At 33.8% G+C, this 24,440-nt stretch overlaps 1 protein-coding gene across 1 annotated transcript in view; it reads left to right on the plus strand.

Annotated features, from left to right (window-relative positions):
- The window catches only part of LOC144437371 (lysophosphatidylcholine acyltransferase 2-like), a 50,773-nt gene extending 28,345 nt beyond the window's left edge, over positions 1–22,428 (plus strand). Inside the window, exons 8-11 of the mRNA XM_078126296.1 lie at positions 13,571–13,724; positions 16,398–16,496; positions 17,200–17,341; positions 19,155–22,428. Of these exons, the coding sequence (XP_077982422.1) occupies positions 13,571–13,724; positions 16,398–16,496; positions 17,200–17,341; positions 19,155–19,279 (520 nt within the window). The 3' untranslated portion in view covers positions 19,280–22,428. The remainder of the gene's footprint in view (positions 1–13,570; positions 13,725–16,397; positions 16,497–17,199; positions 17,342–19,154) is intronic.
- The last annotated feature ends 2,012 nt before the right edge of the window (positions 22,429–24,440 follow it).

Below are 24,440 nucleotides of genomic sequence, written 5' to 3' on the forward strand. Positions count from 1 at the left end.
CTCTATAGATTATTACATGTAATATTGGTTCATACTCTATAGATTATTACATGTAATATTGGTTCATACTCTAGATTATTACATGTCATATTGGTTCATAGTCTATAGATTATTACATGTAATATTGGTTCATACTCTATAGATTATTACATGTCATATTGGTTCATACTCTATAGATTATTACATGTAATATTGGTTCATACTCTATAGATTATTACATGTAATATTGGTTCATACTCTATAGATTATTACATGTAATATTGGTTCATACTCTATAGATTATTACATGTAATATTGGTTCATACTCTAGATTATTACATGTCATATTGGTTCATAGTCTATAGATTATTACATGTCATATTGGTTCATACTCTATAGATTATTACATGTAATATTGGTTCATACTCTAGATTATTACATGTAATATTGGTTCATACTCTATAGATTATTACATGTAATATTGGTTCATACTCTAGATTATTACATGTAATATTGGTTCATACTCTAGATTATTACATGTAATATTGGTTCATACTCTATAGATTATTACATGTAATATTGGTTCATACTCTAGATTATTACATGTCATATTGGTTCATACTCTATAGATTATTACATGTAATATTGGTTCATACTCTAGATTATTACATGTAATATTGGTTCATACTCTATAGATTATTACATGTAATATTGGTTCATACTCTATAGATTATTACATGTAATATTGGTTCATACTCTATAGATTATTACATGTAATATTGGTTCATACTCTAGATTATTACATGTCATATTGGTTCATACTCTATAGATTATTACATGTCATATTGGTTCATACTCTAGATTATTACATGTCATATTGGTTCATACTCTAGATTATTACATGTAATATTGGTTCATACTCTAGATTATTAGTCCCCGCGGACGAAGTCCGGAACGGGGACTTATGGATTGGGTTCCGTCTGTCCGTCCGTCCGCAGCCATTTCTTGGAGATGCCTGGACCGATTTTTTTCAAACTTGGTACAGGAGCAACATGCTATGGCATACATATGCACGTCAATTTGTTTTATGATATGATCCAATATGGCCGCCTAGCAACCATTTTCTTTGCGAATTTTCCCTGTCTAAAGCCATAACTCAGACATGCTTTAACAGATCTCATTCAAAGTTGGTAGTAGGACAGTGTTCTATGACATACATGTGCATATTCATTGTTGTCATGATACGATCCAATATGGCTGCCTGGTAGCCATTTTGTTTGCGAATTTTCATGTCCAAAGCCATAACTCAGACATGCTTGAACAGATCTCATTCAAAGTTGGTATTAGGACAGTGTTCTATGACATACATGTGCATATTCATTGTTGTCATGATGCAATCCAATATGGCTGCCTGGTAGCCATTTTGTTTTTGAATTTTCATGTCCAAAGCCATAACTCAGACATGCTTGAACAGATCTCATTCAAAGTTGGTATTAGGACAGTGCTCTATGACATACATGTGCATATCCATTTTCATCGTGATACGATCCAATATGGCTGCCTGGCAGCCATTTTGTTTTTGAATTTTCCATGTCCAAAGCCATTACTAAGACATGCTTGAACAGATCTCATTCAAAGTTGGTATTAGGACAGCTTTCTATGACATACATGTGCATATCCATTTTCGTCATGATACGATCCAATATGGCTGCCTGGCAGCCATTTTGTTTGTGAATTTTCCATGTCCAAAGCCATAACTCAGACTCCATTTTCATCGTGATATGATCCCCCATACCCAACCAATCCTTTATTGTTGGAGGCATATTCCATGTCCAACAAGCACACACAACATATCTAAGTCTGTTTGTTTTAGGTTCACAAATGTTTACATTTGAGTACGGGCAGAGTGAAATCAAGAAGATAATTTTGCCCAACAAACAATGTGGAGTACATTGTAGGATGAAAGACATATCGTGAGTTGGAGCAGGATGTTTATGAGTGATTCTTCTACTTGGCACTCTCTTGTCCTTGCTAACATCATTATCGAAGTCAGTCTCTTCGTCAACACATACTCCTTTCCTAACACATCATTGACATTATCATTGACGATAACATTATCCCAGCTAATCTTGTGACCTATTGTAGAACTTTATATTTTTCCATCCTTATGAAAGATTTGAGTAGAATATTGATATCTGTAATGTTTAATGCAACCAACCAAGTAAAGTCATTCATACATTCTGTGGTAAAACATTTGTAACGACTAGCATCTGACTCCAACCTGTATGGTTGTTGATTGTACCATCATAGAGCTGAAGTATATCCTTCCTACTTGAAGATTCTGAAGAAAATTCTTCTTTGTTACATATAGAAATCACACCTGAAAGTTAGCCTTCCATCCTATCCTATTCAGATGCATGCAAACAGCTTGGCCTTTATTTTCAAATTTCCTGTTGCAAAGTACTCATGAATATTCAAAATATATACACACTGACAAGTTGTTTACAGACCAAATGAATTGTGAATATTCTTCTATTTATTAGGACAGTGTTAAAAAATCCAACATTAGAAACACATTTTGCTATTATTTTGGGGTCTAACAAATATATTTTACGAATTTTAAATGATAGTTTTCACAGTCTCTTCAAACCATAGTTATGCCTATATCTTGTTCATGGTACCCCTAAGCTGATAATATAAATCCAAAGAGATTCATCAGCTTAGTTTCATAATATATGACACTCTTTAAGCTTTTCTCTTGTTCATAGCACCAAAGCTGACACTAGTATAAAGTTTTTCTCTTGTTCATGGCACCCCTAAGTTGACACTCTAAAGTTTTTCTCTTGTTCATGGCACCCCTAAGCTGACACTCTTCTCTTGTTCATAGCACCCCTAAGCTGACACTCTAAAGTTTTTCTCTTGTTCTTGGTACCCTTAGGCACATATTTATCAACTCCAATCTAATAATAGTCCATGTAGTACAGTAGCAAATGGTAATGACTTTTGTTACGATGCACACTTTTACCACGGCAACCACTCTAACGCTGTAGGTTAATTGAGCTAGGATTAATGAGGAAAATGGTAATTGAATGAAAACATATTTAAGGTAATTTTCTTAAAAGTGTTTTATTTTGATGGCCAGTATTGAATGCTATCTCAATTATGGGTCTATTTTTATGATAGTGTACTAATAAATCTTCTATAACCAATGCTGATGAGAATGCCATTATTTTGTCTTAAAAACAAAGACCATACTTCCTGAAATGTATACACCTGGATTTGTTACTATAGTAACAATGTTCAAAAACACTATAGCAAATTTGAAATTGCCTGTGCATAGAAATTGAACATAGCAAGTTTAGTCTGCATTGAGTTATGATTTCTGAATGTAATGTTACTAGTTGAACAAATTATTACACAATATGGCCTTCTAACACCCACCCATCCACCCTTGCTACTCTTTCCGTATTTCTACCTTTCTACCACTTGCTCTCACTACTAGTCTGTCTCTCTGTTTATATCAGCATCCTTGTACATGTACTTTTCTGTCTCAATCTTACAATGTGTATCTGTCTGTCTCTAGCTTTTTCTTTTGTCCTCAATGTGCCCGTCTGCATAGTCTGTCTGTCTGTATGTATGTATGCCTTTCTCTGTCAGACATACACCCTCCCTACCACTTTCCCTTCATGTCTCCACCTTTCATTCTGCCATTAAGGGCACACTGTAAGTATTGCATTTATCTGTACTCTACTCTATGGATAGTCAACTCCCATAACTAGTCACTATCACCATAGCCAACATAACTTTCATGATAATTTTAGTGATGCAAACTATCATTGTAATTCAAAGTGATGACACAAAAGTAATGAATGTGGTAAACGTTGTATGCACACATAACACATTTGAAGAAAAAATGTCACAAATTTTGATGCATTTAGCATATGAGGATGTTATGCTAAATCACCATTGGATCACTGTCTTCTAATATCAACACATCTTGTATAATTCTGTTTTATGTAGTTTCAAGCATCATCAACTGTACAGATCAAAATATGGATGCCCTGAAGTTAATTGTAGTTCCCTACAAGAAGTGACTGAAATGGCTTAATCCATCTAAACTTATATGTAGCCGTGAGATATCCATTTGTGTTTACTATGATACAGCTTTATAATCTTAGTATTATGTGTTATTTTATCAGTGTTTCTATAAGTAATTAGAGTCCTAAGTCAGATGTGATAGAAATCATTTGTTATGGCAACTGTAGTGTTTTTACTATGGTTAGTGTCAGATGTGATAGAAATCATTTGTTATGGCAACTGTAGTGTTTTTACTAAAATTAGTGTCAGATGTGATAGAAATCATTTGTTATGGCAACTGTAGTGTTTTTACTATGGTTAGTGTCAGATGTGATAGAAATCATTTGTTATGGCAACTGTAGTGTTTTTACTAAGGTTAGTGTCAGATGTGATAGAAATCATTTGTTATGGCAACTGTAGTGTTTTTACTAAGGTTAGTGTCAGATGTGATAGAAATCATTTGTTATGGCAACTGTAGTGTTTTTTCTAAGGTTTGTGTCGAGATGTGACGTTAGTGTCAGATGTGACAGAAATCATACTTTATGGCTTCTGTTACTGATAGTGTTTTTGCCAAGGTGCAGGTACCAGTGAACTGCTGAAGAAATAGAAAGAGAACAGAAACTGTGAAATTGAGTAAAGTTTATATCATAGATTCCCTCACAGTCTAGGATAATTTTGTTTTGAAACCTCAGTATTAAAGTAACTGATTTACACCATTGATTTTAACTATTTTATATTAACCTTTAGCAAAAACACTGTGCAGTTTTTAAAGTGCTACAAGCTTAGTTTCTAATAATGATTTTTGGTGAACATTAAAAATATGCTTGAAGTATTCTCCTCACTGAAGCATACTTTCTTGAAGTATTCTCCTCACTGAAGCATACTTTAATAGTAACTGACCAGCACTTGTAATAGACTGAACTCAAACCCGGTACTAAAATATAACTTATAAAACAATCTGATTAGGCATAGATGTAATTTATTAAATATGTATAATATTATAAAAGATGTAAAAGAAATCTGTACTGTTTAATTAACTGTTCTAACAATGTCAGAAGATAGAAGGCATACATCAACATGAACATTAGTTTAATTGAGGTTTTATGTAAGTATAAGTATTTTCAGTTGAGTAAATAAGTTGTAAAATCAATAAATGTAATATCTAATATTCAGAGTATGTTGAGAGTCCATTTAAAGCTCTGTGTGATTGTGACTGCTTCAACTGTATAAATAAGAATATGTTAATGCTGCAGCTGAATGGAGTGTTAGCTCTATCATATCATCACATTTGGTACCAGTGTTTGACAGGAGTGTTAGCTCTATCATATCATCACATTTGGTACCAGTGTTTGACAGGAGTGTTAGTTCTATCATATCATCACATTTGGTACCAGTGTTTGACAGGAGTGTTAGCTCTATCATATCATCACATTTGGTACCAGTGTTTGATGAAGCGTCACATACTGGTCATCTTTATTGTGTCAGAATACCGAGAAGTGCATGTACACTTTCTTTTGATAGACCGATATTGACACTTACCTTATCTGAGAGATACAAGATTCACAGTTTTAGGGGATGGTGTACAACACATTGGATGTGACAGTAATATTACACTGTTCAGTCTGTATAGCACAACAAGCCATTAGATTTGTTCACTTTAGTTTAGATGTAGTCTATTAGGCAAGTATTTATACATTAAAGTTGACAGGATGGCTAAAAATCACTCCAAATTTTATTCCTACACACAGCATGTTTTAATCACGTAAAGGTTATATCTAAGATTACATTGTTTATTTTGGGTAAGTAAAATGTGACGCACAATGCACTATTTAAACCATTAGTACTGAGTAAAAAACAAATGTAATGATTTTGATGGATTAACTCAAAAAAAGACTCATGATTTCAGAAAGTGTTATTGACACACATACAGCCTTCAACAGTTCTTGCACAAAAGTCATTTTAGACATAATAGAGGAAGTCCTGTACTCAATTTCTCCCCCTTTTTCTCATAACAACCATATTCATCCTGCTTTTTATTGTTTACATTATGTAAATTTAAATGGGTAGAGTTTCCCCATAATCCATAATATGGTAGACTAGTATATAATAATTGACACATTTATTCATCTTAACCCAAAGGGTTTTTATTATCACAACTGAACTTCTTAGGTTCAGTAGTGCTATATGTATGGCAAAGTGTCTGTCTGTCTGTGTCAATGTGTGTGTGGATGTGTGTAAACAAAAACCGCTGAACCGATTGCCATGATATTTGGTGGGTATATTACCTTGAGTGTCTAGTTGGGAAAGTGTTCAAATCAATATGATCTTACCAACGGTGTGTGATTTGGGTAAAAGAAATGTGATTGTTAGTAAAAAAAACTACTGGGCAGATTGGTATGAAATTTGGTGGGAACATTCTTAGGGGTGTTTGGATTAAGAAGTGGTCATGACATGATGATCCCATCAGTGATATGCAAATAAGGTATGAAAATGTGTCTTTTTGATCAAAAATGTTTAATTCCAAAACTACTGAGCAGATTGGGCTGAGTCATTTGTAACATTCTTCAGGGTGTTTATATTAAGTCCATGCCTATAGCAACAGTCAAATACAGTTGTGCTACAATGCAATTGGTGCTATTTTATACTACACAACAGCCCCTCAACAAATAATATGGGGGGGGGGGGGTTATAATGAGTTTTTGGTACCTTACAGTACTATTATAGCATCACTGATTGCATAATTGCATACAGACTTAGATGTGTGTTTATTTATATGTGCAAAGTCCATTATAGAATAAAGTACATATTACTGAGAATTAATAAGATATCCAGTGTAGTCTTCAAATTGGTATCATGGCTAGTATAATAATCACTTTATAGTAATTAAACACATTAAAGTAGGTGGCTGGTTTAATACAAAGAAATAATGATAACTGTAAACAATTCTTTGGAGAATAGAGAATAGTATTATATCAATAAAACATTTTGAAATTCTTTTTTTTAGTACCTGAGAGGCATGTCACAAAAATAACAATTATTTCATTTCTTGCAAACACCATAACTTCTGCTCCACATACTACATTATGAAACAAAATCAATTTTTGGCACAACAGAACTGAGGTTCAGTAGTGCTATAGGCATGGCATGGTGAAATTTCTTTGTGTTTGTGTGTAAATGACTTAAAGTTAAAAACCATCAGACCGATTGCCATGGTATTTGGCTGGAACATTACTTAGGGTGTGTAGATGGAAAAGTGTTCAAATTAAAATGATTTTATCATGGATGTGTGTTTTGGGTCTAAAAATGTAATTTTTTGGTAAAAAACTTAAACTCAGTACTGGTCAGAGCAGTTTGAAATTTAATGGGGCTAAAATTAGGGATGTGTAGATGAAGAATTGTTCGTGACATGTTGATTCTGTCAGTGATATGCAAATTAGGTCTAAAAAGATGTCTTTTTGGTTAAAAGTCTTTTAATTCAGAAACTACTTGACTGATTTGGCTGAAATTTGGCAGAGATGTTTCTAGGGGTATGTAGATAAAGAATTATCAATAAAATAGCAGGTGATTATCTCATGCAAATTAGGTCTAAACAAACCACACCCATAGCAACAGCCAAATAGTGGTGTAAATTGCAAAGATAACAACAACAAGAATTAATAGGCGGATGGATGAACATGCAAAAAATGTATGCAGATATGCCTGGCATCAAGACCATGCCCATATAATGGCTAAATGATTGTGTATTTATTGCAAAGATAAAAAATAGCTATTAATAGACAAGGGAATAAACATCTAAAAAGGGAATGCACAAATGCCAAACAACAAAATCACACCCATAGCAACAGTGAATTGGTGATGTGTATTGCCAAAATAAAAACATGGCTGGTTAGGCAATTGAAAACACTTCCAAAGTTGGATGTAATTTATCCAGCAATGAAGATACTGCCCATTCCAATAGTAAAATTTTGCTTTAGAGAAACATTCTTTCAAAAATAATACAAACTATACAGTTGTGCTACAATACTGTTGATTTTTTAGTTAAGAATTTTTGTTAAAGCTTGCTATCCTTAAAAATGTTTTGTCAAAAATATACACTATGTATTAGCTAAACTCTTCTTTTTTTTCTCTTTTTTTTCCTTTTCGTGCCATAATAATACAGGGTAAATAAATGAAAATCACAATTTAGGCTATGCTTTCGACAAAGCCTTTCCATTTCTTTCTAGCCTTTACATCGTTAATTTTACACTCAATTCTGATTCTGTCTGATAACTCTTCTTTGAAAAGGACAAAATCTCTCAAAACAGATATACCTGGTACACTATTTATTAGCTAAGTTCTGTTAGACCTTAAGTCAGCCTTATATTGAGATACTAACCCAAGGGAGCACTTTTAGTTTTCATTTGTGTTTTTTTTTAGGTATTAAAAATCCCAACTAAATACCCCATTTGTCATCCACATGACTACTTTAACATCTTAAGAGGGGTATTATACATTTGTATTAAGGTAAAGCTGAACAATCTGATAGGGAAATATAAGATGAAACGTGATTTGGTACTTAAGGTAGAGAATATTTGAAAGCTTTGACTTAGTTCTTACACAACAAACTAGCTTAAAATCAGTGGTAGAATCAATTGCTAAGACGATGTATTTGAACTTTGTAAACCTTGTAATGTATTTTGACATGCAGTATCATGCCTTGGCTAAATTCAATAAGATTTAATTGAAATTAAAACCAAGCATTAGATTACTTTCTCTGGTATTAGTACAGTGAAGATGGTACCCAATCATCTAGGTTTATTCCTCTATTTATTGGACACTGATAAGTATTTGCAATGTGGATTTGGTCATGGCAAGGACGTTTTCTCAATTGATATCTCAACAGCTGTATTTGCTTATATCAGTTTTTATGCCATTCAAGTATCATGATTTCCGTTGTCAGTGAAAAACAAAACATAAGGTGGAAATAAGTGTGGTTTTTAAATTCAAGGGGCCAGCAAATGAAGTAGAAAGTGAGGAAAAGTGGGTTGTATGCAAAGTAGAAATACTACAACCACATTCAATAGTTTTCCATTCTCTGTATCTGAAATAGAATTTTACCACATAGGTGTGTCATTAAAATTATGATCATTCAATGTTTTGGTCAACACGGTGACTTCAGCTTTGCATACCACATATGCATTACTATAGATCTACATGAAAATGAGTCAATTGTTCTTGTTCCATTTTGACCCGCTAGTGTTGGTAAAATATTATTGCAGGTACTGAGAATTGAGAATGTTACAACCTGTAGTAATTTATAGATACAGTGTAGTGATATGGGTACTGCTGGTGTTATGTGCATGCATAGCTGTGCCCCGAAGACTCTTGAATTATTGTTATTGACTGTACTGGTAGGAACTTTGATATCAACAGATCAACATAGCCCTGTCATGCAGTCCCAAATCAGAATTGCAGTCTAAATAATATATGTGTAATGGCTAGGAGCTACAAAAGGAAATAACTTGCACGTAGTAACTATTGTAATATTATAGTGAGCAATGTTTTTTTCTTTTCAAATTAGCATGCTGAATTCAAATGTAATAACTATGAGAGAGTGAAATGCTTTCCCAAGTCAATACAGAATAAACCTGTTGCTGATTCCAAGATACATCACTCATCTTTCCATACAACATCATGCATTCTGTATATGCAGGGGGGTTTGCATGTGCTACTTAGGGGAACGGTGCACCTGACATGGGGGTTTGCATGTGCTACTTAGGGGAACGGTGCACCTGACATGGGGGTTTGCATGTGCTACTTTAATAGGGGGATGATGCACCTGACACAGGGGGTTTGCACTTGCTACTTAGGGGGATGGTGCACCTGACACAGGGGGTTTGCATGTGCTACTTAGGGGAATGGTGCACTTAACACGGGGGTTTGCATGCGCTACTTAGGGAAATGGTGTACCCGACACATGGGGGGGTTTGCACATGCTACTTTAATAGGGGAATGGTGCACCTGACCTGGGTTTACCAGTAAAATCCTTCTCTGTCATGTATGACGTTTAGTCTTTCTTCTATAAAATCATTCATAATTAACAAGGTCAACATGTCTTAAATTTACATTGTTTTACAACGTAACATCTTGCGCAGTGCATCTTGAAACTGGAAAATTGACCATTGAGTTGTAAGTTTGAAATGTAGTAATTTGAAATAGCCATCAATCATTAATATTGTCATTACCAAATTGCATCTTGAAACCTTGTATGTAATAACTATTGATGAGCTGTACCGTGTTTTTGTAAAAGTCAATTCAAAACTCCATCCTGAAATCTTTTGTAATAAAGATTGATGATGATGAGTGATGTTTTTCTGAAGTCAATTCAAACACTGCATCTGCAAATTCAGATTGAAGTAATTTACTGTCAGTGTGCTCTGTGATATTTTCTTGCATCAATATCATCTTATGATGGGTATATACATGCAGCACATATTTCTAAATTACCTTCTATTACTCTTGATTGATTGGTGCAACGATTGTTGAGCAATAACAGGTGTATCATTAAATATTGTCGTTTCATATTTTGGTGACTTATTTTAAGGCCATTTAGCTTTATTGCTCACTGTGTATCATTTTCATTTTGAGTGATAAATCAGGTTGTCACATATGTTGTCAAATTGATCTTCACTGTAGGAATCAATTCAATGATCTGCTGTGATCTAGCAAGAAAAACAAAATTGATGAAATAATACAGTGAAAACATTGAATACAGCATCTGGAGAATAACTCACCACAAAAAATTGTTACCATCAAAATTGTGGCTGGTCATGTCTTTATCCTTTACACATGTCAGCCCAGAAAATCGGTTTCATTGAAATATGCACTTACATGTCAAATTGTAAATTCACTCCTTATTAGTTGTTGCAGAAAAAAATTACTAAATGTCAAATGTCTGGATGTAAAGTGTGTGTGTGTGTGTGTGTGTGTGTGTGTGTGTGTGTGTGTGTGTGTGTGTGTGTGTGTGTGTGTGTGTGTGTGTGTGTGTGTGTGTGTGTGTGTGTGTGTGTGTGTGTGTGTGTGTGTGTGTGTCATTTTTATGTAACTGGTACATGTATATGTAAAATTAAACCATAATTCCCTTATTGTTTTCACAACTTTCTTATATTTCTTTCAAACCATTAAAACTAAGAAAGAAAAAGTATGGTATTTTCACAATTGATAGGCATTTGGAGAAAATTTATTTTATTATCATCATAAAATTACTTGTAAAGGAGACAAAAAATAAAGTCTTGTAAAATTACAAAGAAGTCTATGTTTTTGACCTATAAACAAGGTTGGTTCAAAAGTTTTGTAATACAGACCTGATATAATTAATATGTTTACATCTAACATCTTCATATGAAAACAATTTCCTGACAGGGCATCCCACTACCTTCTAAAACTTGCATTTTGAAAATGTTTGTAAAATTAAGGAACTCTGCCTATCTTCAATCCCTGCTAAATCAAAGAAATTTTCTAAAAGTAAGTAGATAGTTTAAATAACCATGCATGTAAATGGTAAAATGGATGTCTTATTTTGATAACATCATAGGGGAGGGGATGAAAATGTTGTGTGGATAGAATATTTGGTGGAGATAGAGTGGACAGACAAACGTGTATGATGGGATGTCAAATATTATCTTCAATTTTTAGATAATCAATGCAATATTTAGAGTGTGAATCCAAAGACTCATCCTAAGTAAAAGACCCTATGCAGCAAGTCAATTCTAGATACATAGTTGAATTTTTTTCCTGTCGAGAAGGGAGCCTGTTTTTAGTTTCATTTAGTTATACTTTTCTGTTGTTGACTGCTGTGACCTCTGAGCTGTTTGAAGTAGTCAATCAACAAATGTAAGTAGTGTGTGTTGCCATGGAAATAAATATCTCAAGTAATTCTTGTATGAGATGTTATCATGACTGAAAGCAGAGCTAAGACATCAGAGAATTGTGATTATATGACCATGGAAGGATTTCATCAGTATACTCCTTAGAAGGATTACATAAAACCATTACCTCTTTCACCAAGTCAAAATAACACAGTGGTGTTATAAACCTTACCTATATTGTATCTATCAAGTGAAAGCCTGTCATATTTTTTTCAATATTTTCTTTTATTTGTTGTCAATAAATCTGATCCAGCTTTATCTTTTCATCCAAGCTGAAAAAAGAAAAAAGAAATATCATTTTCTCTGTATGAATATTTCATATGTTATATTATTTTTTCATGATACAATGACGCACATGTAAAGCTAGCATATGAGATTGAGGAATATATTCTGTGTTTTTAGGATGTTTGGAATGCCAAGTCTTTTCAAAATTTTATAACTTCTGACAAATATGATGCTACTTTATTGTAGATCAAAGTTTTTATAAATGTCAAGCAATTGTCTTTTTGGAAATAAAAATTGATTTTTATGTCAACCATGTACTTTGCAGATAAACTATCTACTAAGTTTCTAAAAATAGGATACAAATTACAAACATGACTTCAGAGAAATTCCACTGAAAAAAAATCAATTTTCATAGAGTGTTTGTTTAAATTATGCAAAAAGTTGTCATGATTTGGTGATAGTAATTTATCAGTACCATCAAATTGCCAATGGCATTCTTTTTGTCAATTATTCAAACTAATAAAAAAAACAGAATCACCATTTTATTTTATTGTAAAGACTTCAGTTATGATTGTGTTTCAATCTAGAGGCTGAAACAATCCTAAGATATTGTGAAATATTTTAAAATTTCATGATTGTAACAACAGTTTTTTTTCCTGGTATTTTGTCAATTGTCACAAGTATGAATTACAAAGGAAATGGTTTAGACTTCTGTCATATCATCTGACTGGTCAGTTATGATGAGGCCACAGCCTGCCACATTATTTAGAATTTTTATGCAAGAATAAGTATTCATGGACTCATGACATTCTACTCACAGCATCACAATTGTTTTTGTAAGTGATTCTTAGTCAGATGTAGTAAACCCTTGATGGTGCTGTCAAGATGTAGTAAACCCTTGATGGTGCTGTCAAGATGTAGTAAACCCTTGATGGTGCTGTCAAGATGTAGTAAACCCTTGATGGTGCTGTCAAGATGTAGTAAACCCTTGATGGTGCTGTCAAGATGTAGTAAACCCTTGATGGTGCTGTCAAGATGTAGTAAACCCTTGATGGTGCTGTCAAGATGTAGTAAACCCTTGATGGTGCTGTCAAGATGTAGTAAACCCTTGATGGTGCTGTCAAGATGTAGTAAACCCTTGATGGTGCTGTCAGATGTAGTAAACCCTTGATGGTGCTGTCAAGATATTAGTGAAAATTTGTGATTTGTCAATTCCATTGACTTTGTGTGGGGAACTTTTGTAAGTTTGATGGTAAATAGTTGTTGTCTTTATGTGATTTTCCCACAAAACAAGATCACATTTGTAATTATATTGATATTAATCTTTCTTCCATATTTAAACCAAAGTTCAACTGTTATCCTTTTCCTGTATTTCATTTCAGACTTTCATTTGACAACGTAGAAGCTCTACTAGCCAAGTATGCTGAAATAGCACAGTCAGATGGTGATGCATTCATTGACATTGAAGATTTTGCGAAATATCTTGACCTCCCAGTCAGTCCAGCTTTGGAAGAAATGTTTCAATTGTATGACAGAGTAAGGCATTGAAATCCCAGTCTTATTTAATAATAGTGGTGTGCACACTCTATTGGATACTGTATGAAAGTAAACTTACATGCAGTAGTTTTCATCATATTGTTATGCCTTCAGGACTGAATTGAAACAAGTCATTATACTTTAGAGTCAGGTTCTCAAGCCCTCAAGTCATTTACTAGTATGCAGTGTAAAAGCTTTGACTCGCAATAAAAAAGAAAAGCCAGTGGGATAAATATGCCCCCTTTTGAAGATTGAGAGAGTGTTCATTTTATGTTCTCAAATTAAACCTTTGTATTCAAAATATCTATTACCTTTACATGGCTATAGTGTCAGTAGGTATTAAACCTATATTAAAATGTCGGCTAGACCTACATTTGTATATAAACATGTCCACTCACTGGAGTTTGGTTATATGAAAAAACTAGAATCTATCTACATTTAAAATCCCAGTGACATTTCAATCCTTTTTCATGAAATGTACGTTCATTATAAGCCAACCAATATTCTCAATCCATTACTCATTTGTATCATTATTGGGAAATTATAACTTTATCATATACCTATGCCCAGGTTAATTGTTCTTGATGACATTTTATGTGAAATACTGCTTCTGATATCGAACATTATGCGCATTAAATGTTATTCGAAAATGCTTTTCTGATTGGACAAGACATGACTTTTGAACATAACCGAACAAAATGGTGGCCGATCTTCAACATTGATGTTATTACATATGGCCACAAAACTGAGACAACTTTCACCATATTTAAACTGAATGTCTCCCATAAGGGCAAAGTTTTGAGATTGTCGTTCCTACAGACAATTGTTGGAATACAACAGAACATATGCAATAAGTTAGTTTTGCTCATTCACTGCTATTTGCCCATTAATAGTGATCTCCTGGCCAACCACAACATGTAATGTGAAGCTTTATAGAACGTTGTAGGATAGCACTCACCGTAGAAAGAGTTTTAAAAGCCAAAAAAATTTGTTTCTGGTCAGCACCCATCACTTATATTATTAAGCCAGTTCAGTCTGCAGATGAAAGGGAAAACACAAAAGTAACTCTCCCTACATTAATTGCCACCAGTGAAGACAACTGCAAAACTAATCATGAACTAGCCTATGACATCTGCCCCACATACACACTTGCTGTAAAGTACTAAATAAAAAGAACAGTAACTGCAATGATAAGTAGATTGATTAACATTTGTTGAGAATGTAAAAAAAAAAATCGCACCATCACACCACTTTAGACAACATTTCCTGACGAGAAATTATTTTTTTCCTTTTTAGTGGCCTACTAAAATATGCCAATAACTTATTAAAACTAAAAGCTACATCAGTAATATTTTCAGGACAAGTGCGCTTTGGTATCGCAAATGTATGTATCAAATTATATTGAATTTGAAGTGTGCATTCTTGAGATATAGCCTAATTACCGAAAACCATTAATTATGTAAATTGCTCATTAATATTCAAGGAATGTTTACCGAAACCTAATCAGTTCTTGTCACTACCCTACAGAGCACATGCAATAAATTTGGTTTGAATTGAGCCAGTCATTTTTTAGAAAATTGTGATAAAGTCGCACCACTTTAGACAACATTTCCTGACCAGAAACTATATTTTTTTCTTTTTTGTGGCCTACCAAAAATATGTCAATAACTTATTAAAACTAAAAGCTACATTAGTAATATTTTCAGGAAAGGTACGCTTTGGTACCCACATGTATGTACCAAGTTATAATGAATTTGAAGCATGCATTCTTGAGATATAGCCTAATTACCGAAAACCATTAATTACGTAAATTGCGCATTAATATTCATGGTTGTTTACCAAAACCTAATCAGTTCTTGCCATTACCCTAAGGAACATGTGTACAAAATTTTGTTTGAATTGAGCCAGCCGTATTGGAGAAAACGATGGCACAGACACACACACACACACACATTTTGCAATGTATCATCAACATGACTGGAGGCCACCTTTACGTGTATGCTACATGTACCACACTATCATACTATAATCCTAGAAGTTATGGTTGCAGTCGACCATCTAGTATTAATATATTAAAGCATTTTCTGAAATCTTTACAGAACCTGAACTACTACCGAAGTTGTATTTTGGAATAATTATGAAAAGTTACACCAAAATTTTAATAACAAACTGTGCTCTTTTAATATTTCATGTATTCTCTTTGAAGTTCTGGGCATAAGGATATGATAAATCGGATATTACCCGATATCACCTTTTCGTTTGTCATATCACCATTCGTGCTGTTAAACAATGTGACGTTTGTCTTTCGACTCATGTCATGTTACAGAAATGGCATTCATTGCAATACGATGAATGAAGAGGTGATATCAGGTAGTTAGGTCATATCTACTTCATCTCGTAAATCATTATTTTAGAGAGTAATAAGAGACTACACACACTTTTCAACATGTCCCATATCATATTTAGACCTGGAATATCAGGGCAGAGAATGATTGCATGTCTATACATGTGTTATTTTACATTATTGGTGCATCGGCACTTGAATGTATAGGTGAAGCATAAGGAATGTTATCATGTGTAAAACAGTTACTGTCAGCTGAGACAGTGAAAGACAGGAATTGTAATACATATTTGCTGACTGTGTGTATACTCTTGCATTGTATTTGTACACAGTCAGGAACAAAGAGAATGGACTTCAGAGATTACATTATTGGTTGTTCATTGCTATCACAACCAGCTAATAATGAAGAAACTATCCAACTAGCTTTCAAGGTAGGTACCAGTCCTTACAAGTAACTCACACCATGTTACTATTTACAAGGTTTGTAAGTCCAAATACACAGGACTCTAGTTCTGAAATTAGTATATAACATAAAACCTTAAAAGTTTCACCCTACTTTGATAGGAAACATAAGACGAGTGGCGTATTTTGCTTGTATTGCAAAGGAACTGTATTGGTTATTAAATGGTATACTTTGGGTATGGGGGGGGGGGGGGGGTTTAATCTTGCTGCATATTAAAAGGTACCCATGGTATTCTACTTGCTGGATCATTACTTAGTCACCATTTGCTATTGGCAGACCTCAAACCTGGATCATTACTTAGTCACCATTTGCTATTGGCAGACCTCAAACCTGGTGCATTACTTAGTCACCATCTGCTAATGGCAGACCTCAAACCTGGTATTCAGACATGGTTATATTCCAGTGACAATAAGAATGACAAATGAGCGTACATGTATTTATTTTGGATTTTTAATCAATATAATAACTTTACCATGTTTTTTCTACAATGTTATGCCATGTCCTTGTTTGTACCTAACTCAATATTTAGCAAGACATTGCAGTCAATATGTAAACATGCGTCACTCATCTGTGATAGATTCTATGATTCAGTTTTCAATCTTCAATATATCATTCAATCTTTCCAAAATTCAACTCTATGAGAAGTTTATGCATATATTTCTATTTCTCAGATGTTTGATGAAGGAAGTAAAGGCTACATAACTGAGGAAGAATTATCCAGAATCCTCCATAGTGCATTTGGGATGAAAAACACAGATGTAGCAAAACTATTTAAGCAGGTGGACACAGCTGCTTCAGGCAAAATTACTTACGGTAAGTGCAACCACCTGTCCTAATCTGCAGGCATGATATTTATAATTGTAAATTTACACTCATTTTACTTTTTTATAGGAACATCTGAGTGGCCATGTGATGCAGCTATACTCGTATTTCAATTAATAAATTATTATGTGAATAAATGTATAGAAAATGTACTAAATTTAGCAGGCATTCAGTAGAATGATACCACTTTACCTAGCAATATTCATAAATAATTGACCCATTCTGTTTGACATAAAAGTTATAAAAATCTCATTATTCTCATGCATGGATTTTTAGCACAACTGAACTGATAAGGTTCAGTAGTGCTATGAGTATGGTGTGTGTGTGTGTGTGTGTGTGTGTGTGTGTGTGTGTGTGTTGACAACTTAAACTCAAAAACGCCAGACAAATTGCTTTTGTATTTGGTGGGGAGATTACTTTTGGTGTCTAGTTCGGATATTGTTCAAAGCAAAATGATAGCATCACAGGTATGTGACTTGGGTCAAAAATGTCATTTTTGTTTTTAAAAAAAAACTCGAACTCAAAAACTACTCAGCAGATTGGTCTGAAATGTGTTTGGAATGTTCATATGGATGTGTAAATTAAGGTTTGTTCATGCCATGATGCGTGTTTTTGGTAAAAAATCTTTAATTCCAAAACTACTGAGCAGATTGGGCATAAATCTAATGGGCATGTATCTGGGGATGTATAGATGAAGAAATTAAGCGTATAATGATTTCATCAGTGATATGTAAATTATGTGTACAAATGGGAATTTTGGTCAAAAACTTATATCTCAAAAAGTACATCGTTAATGAGACTGAAACTTGGTGAGATGTACCTAGAAGTATTATTCTGCAGATTTTCTTCAAATTATTTTGACACAATTTGCCCTAGCAACCATGACTATGTCATTTGCAACAACCAAATGGCAGTACATTTTGGTCAAATAGCACCATCATCTGGTAGGCAAGTGAGTAAACATTCAAAAAATGTAGGCAAATATCCCTAGCAACCATGACCTTGCCCATAGCAACAGCCAAGCAGTGGTGTATTTCACAAAGATAACAACAGGGATTCTTAGACAAGTAAACAAACATTCAAAAAGTGTATGCAGATATACCTAACAACCAAATGACCACATATATTGCAAAGATAACGGGGATTAATAGACATGTGAATGAACATCCAAAAAATGTATGTCCATGTGCCTATCAACAAGACCACGCCCATAGCAACAGCCAAATGATCACGTACATAGCAAAGATAACAATAGGGTTGGATAGGCAACTGGATAGTCATTCAGCAAATGAACACCTATGCCTATACCTGGATCAGCATGTGGGTAAACATTTTTAAAAACTGTACAGTTGTGCTACAACGTAATTGGCACTCTTTTTATATCAGTATGATTGCAAACAAAAATAAGCACTGTATATTGGATCTCAACATCACAAATCATCAACAGCAAAGTGTAACAAACTTTGTCTAGATCTATGGTTCAACATTAGGAACTCTGAAAACATGGAATTGTCTGAGCAGCAAAGGATTACAAACTTTTTCCAGATCTCTGGTTTTGAAAACATCAAATTGTGTAAGGAGCTATCCTGTAATATTCGTTCTTATTTTTCTGCTGTTTGTGTCAATTTATATACAGCCAGTTATGAAGCATCATAATTAAAATAAGTGAAATAACAAATGAAGTAACCAGTCTGCACCTGTATTATCTTTTACTTTTGTGTTTAAAAATCCCCAAGAGAGTTTAAAAAAAGAATAATAACACACTTTAGTGTGACTTCAAATTTTTGCTTTCTTCTCATCACAGAGCAATTCAAGATATATGCTGAGAAAAAACCTGAATATGCCATGCTATTCAAGACATACCAGGAAATGAGTACAGCTAAAGACAGGAGTATACAGCAAGAAGATGGAAAATTTAAGACTGAATAGAGTAATGTCCAATATCAAGAAATTCTCACAATGGTTTCAACCCACCTTTTCATTCTTACATTTTCATTAAACTAAGCAAAATTGTGCAAGGTTAGACTAAGTTTATCACTAACAAATACAGTAAACAAGGACTCATATCGCTAAATCATTGACCAAACAACGATTTTAAATTTATGGAATATATGGATTTTGCTGTTGCATTTTTTGACAGATTTGACATGATAAAACTTTACATTTACAAAAAGTGTACATTTTGTGATAATATTTAAAGAATGCTAGCACAGAAACTCTGTCATTTATCAGGTGTAAAAGGAGAATTGGGTCCACTTTCTCTGTATGTACATAAAAATGTAGGCTTCTGTCTGGCAGCTGAATGAATACAAGTAGTAATTTCAATTAATGTAATTTCCATTATTTTGTTGATTGAAGTTTTGATTTTGTTTTTTAAATTGTTTGTAAAAGTTAACAAGGGTTTGCTGTTATTTTTCTGATTTTATGTTTTGATCATTGATATTTTTGTATGTGTAAAATTTCTGTAAAATATGCAAATGTGGTAGTATGAAGCCTTGTTTATTTCATCCTACAACCATTCCCACAATCATTACAGTTCATCAAATAAAGAAAGGTGTGATATATTACTTTTGAGAATGCAACTTTAATACCCATTTTTTGTGAACACAGGAAAGTTAGTGAATGATGTTCAAAGAATGACACTTGTAACTTACCAATGTGATTACATGAAAGATAATCTTTCCTACAGCATAATCTCACTTAACACATAACCATCCATTTAAAATAATTGATATAACAAAAGGGGAAATGTGGACAGTGTTTAGGTATATACTATTCACCCTAGCTCAAACATTATTTTTACACGTCAATATTTATTTGATGTTATATTTGTTGAATATATCTGGAGATATTTCTTGTGTATATCCAATTGTGTAGATATTTACACATTAGTAGCAAAGTTGTCAAGAAAAGTAAGTAATATCTCTTATTTCCATACATAAAGGGCCCAAAAAATTTTATTTCACTAGTATAGATTTTTTTGGAGGTTAAAAAAACTGTAGTTTATTCATCATGTAAAATTTTGATGTCGGCTTATGAGTTTATTAAAGTGAACTATTTTTTGGTTGCCACATTTTGTTCCTATACTGATTAAAATTTTTTTAGTACAATGTGTTGTATTTGTAAACTATTTTTTGCTATTCAATTTTGGTGAAAGACACATGGAAAGTTAATAAGGCTACTTCATTCAAGGGAAGGATGGTGAACATCTATAGTCATGTAATAAACAGAATTCATATGTCCTTCAATCTCTATTGTTCAAAACAGTCTATATTTATTTGCTGGCTAAAATGTTTTATTTACAGTCAAAATGTCAAGAAACTTTCAGTGGTTAACATTTTGTGTAGTAAATAGTGTAGCAATGTTTTAGTCATTTTGAATGGGACTCAAGTTTTCGAACGTGGATCTATTATCATCAATATGTGTTCTTCTAAAATATGGAAGAAAAGTGTGGTACTGTTCAAAGAAGATATGAATCACCCATTTTGAAAATATCACTTATCGGTAATATCAATCTGCGTGGTATATCAGCATCTTCAATGAGAGTGTGTTTTATCAAGTTGATGTAACCTATCAGAAAATCAACCATCCATCATAAACATCTAAAATACCATCACTGTAATGCACTATGATGATGGCAATGATATCTGACTTTTATAAGCTTCACACATTTTGATCTTTGGCTATTTTTATTTGTCAAATTATCTTTCATTTTTTGTCAAATTTCTCGATGGATCAACAGTTCTGTAGTTTTTATGGTTATATTCTATTCTATTCTATTCTATGCTCGTGAGAAAGAACTTTAAAGTATTTACCAAGTTTGATTCACTAGCCCCATCTTAATGTAGAACATCTTACCTGAGGAAGAATAGGTGTGTGTTTTACACATAGAAAGGTTACAGTGTAGATGTCATGTGACCTGTTCACCTGGACCCACTCCTGAAATATACATTGTGACGTAATGAAGCTTTGTTTATGTTATTTTGACACACACTTTTTTATTTTACATAAATGATGGACAAGCAATCATAATCAAACGAATGAAATTAAACAACAGAATAAATCAGAAGAAAACTGCAAATCCATTATTTTTCAGTGCCACAACAGGATTGAGGTCAGGAGAATTTCAGAACAGAATATGTCCACACAGCACATATAGGATTAAGTCAGGAGGGTTTCAAGAAATCTCTCAAAAAATTCCGAAATAAAGTCAGGACTGTTTCAGGAATGGTTCAGGATGTGTTTTTGTCTACACAGATTTCAAACTATCTGAATCCTACCTCAGGAAGGATTTGTCATGTAGAGATGGGGCTAGTGTCTCAATTACATCCCCAAAGTTTGAAAAGTGACACCTGATATACAAATGGCTATGCTTCACAAAAGTTAGGCAGTTATTTCCGATCAACCATTTGACTTATATTAAAAGCCATGGCATTAATACTATTGCACAAAAATGGTAATTTTCTTCTATTTAGAGCTATCAATCCAATAGTGCCATTTGATATATTACATGTAACATAGCTTCCACACCAAAGACATCTGAGCATATTGTTAAAGATGTCTTCCTATAGATTTTAGAGTGTAAATTTGTACTTAGTGATTTTAGTGTGTATCAAGAGAATGACTTTTATGTAGATATAGCTTCCAAAATGTATGATTGTGAAGTTTGTGTGATATCATTAAAAAGAATAGGACTTTAGAATTTGTCCATTCTAGATCTGTTATTAAAGTAATGTAAGAAACTGAGTTTTTATGCAACATTCAGAGCAAAGTTACACAGCTGGGGGAACATCATATCAGTGTCTCCATGTACCATGTTTTAGCATAATGTAGTCTAAAAACTGGTCCACTGGCAACAATTTTCTATACATTTAGTATACCTTTAAAGCATTTGCAGTCGTGGTGTTGATAACTTGGAAACACTACCATCTCACGAAAGCTAATTTACAACTAAACCATAATAAATATTTAATCCTTTATTGTTAACAACTGTATACATTTCAACAATAAATGTGTGCCTTGGTTGAGACGAAATATCGTACAGTTGCATAAGTTCATACAGTTTAATACGTAAGTCACATACATAACAACATTGTATATCTATTTCTGAAATAAAACAGTTGAAATACATGTATTATATTTTAAGTAAATCTATTCATTTATCTGTCAGTGACTGTGGGACAGAGACACAACATATTTGTGATTTGTCAAGTTGATATTCCATGAAAATTATGCTATTGAAGTGGTCTATAAATTTGCTACCTGTTTAGTATTACTGTATCTAGTGATTTTGAAAATATACCCTGATTTGGCTTGCTTTATTACTTTGAACCACTTTACACAAGTCAACCATAACAGTTGCAGCTATCTGATAGCCACACAGATTCTCTTTCATTTTCCCATGTGCTAACATTCAAAAAAGAATATACTGTGGTATCATTTCACATAGGCTAAATGAAATAGACAGATGGCTGCTCATGCCCAACTCAAACCCTCGCTCTTTGCCATTTGTCCTGCCCAAATGGTAGATATATCGGATAGTCCTGTCCAGAAGGCAGCTACATCAGATAGTCTCACAGAAGGTAGATATGTCAGATAGTCTTATCCAGAAGGTAGAGATGTCAACCCTACCCAAATGGTTGATATGTCAGATAGTCTTACCCAGAAGGTATGTATGTCAGATAGTCCTATCCAGAAGGTAGATATGTCAGATAATCTTATCCAGAAGGTAGAGATGTCAGGCCTACCCAAATGGTTGATATGTCAGATAGTCTTACCCAAATGGTTGATATGTCAGATAGTCTTACCCAGAAGGTATGTATGTCAGATAATCCTACCCAAAAGGTAGATATGTCAGATAGTCTTATCCAGAAGGTAGAGATGTCAGGCCTACCCAAATGGTTGATATGTCAGATAGTCCTGCCCAGAAAGTAGGGATGTCTGATAGTCCTATCCAGACGGTAGCTATACCAGATCAGATATCCATGTCCAGAAGATAGTCCTACCCAGAAGGTAGGGATGTCAGATAGTCCTACCCAGACAATAGATATATCAGATAGTCCTACCCAGATGGTAGAGATGTCAAATAGTCCTACCCAGAAGGCTGATATGTCAGATAGTACTACCCAGAAGGTGGGGATATCAGATAGTCCTACCCAGATGGTAGAGATGTCAAATAGTCCTACCCAGATGGTAGAGATGTCAAATAGTCCTACCCAGAAGGCTGATATGTCAGATAGTACTACCCAGAAGGTGAGGATATCAGATAGTCCTACCCAGATGGTAGCTATACCAGATCAGATATCCCTGTCCAGAAGATAAGCCTACCAAAAAGGTAGATATAGTCGTGCCCAGAAGGTAGAGAGATATACTAGGGGACCCTTCTGTAGTCGACTGTCCTCTACCTAGCTACGCAAATCGCATATAGATACTTAGTTCAGGAATCGTAGTAATACGAATGCTTTCAAAGGATCATTATACCATGTCCAGGATTAAAGCTAGCATTTGAAGCTTACATGGATTCTGGGTATCATTACTCGCAGAATCAATAAATAAGTTGATGCGCCCATTTTTAAAGAGCACTACCATTAGTAAGGAAATGATGACTTCGGCAGTTCATGTTCTGGCCGTATTTTCCTACAACCTTATCCACAAGTTGCTCACTAAAAACAGTTAACAACAGTCTTTTTGCTTGACTAATTGTTCTTTTCTCTTTCCTTCTTCTTACTTTTACTTTTTTGAATGGTTTAGAAAACTGTGAGTAATACTCATCTGATCACTGTACAGTGTATTGAATACAATTCTGAATTTGCTGTCCCCATCATGAAGTCACAAATGCCTGACACTATAGGTTTAAATATGTATGGTTTTGGAACTGAAAGCATATTGATTACATCTAAGTATTCCACAACATTCTGAATTTCTTTGCAGTTTCATGAAGTCACAAATGTCTTACATTTACATGTGTATTGGTAATGCATTTGGTGTAGGAAAGTGAAAGCTATATTTGTCAGACCTCAGTGTGCATAAAATCCTTAGTTTGCTAGCACTTCATGACATCACAAATGTCTGACATTAGATAGTTATTGTG

This window comes from Glandiceps talaboti, chromosome 7 (genome assembly GCF_964340395.1).
Source record: "Glandiceps talaboti chromosome 7, keGlaTala1.1, whole genome shotgun sequence".
In the NCBI taxonomy this organism is placed as follows: domain Eukaryota; kingdom Metazoa; phylum Hemichordata; class Enteropneusta; family Spengelidae; genus Glandiceps; species Glandiceps talaboti.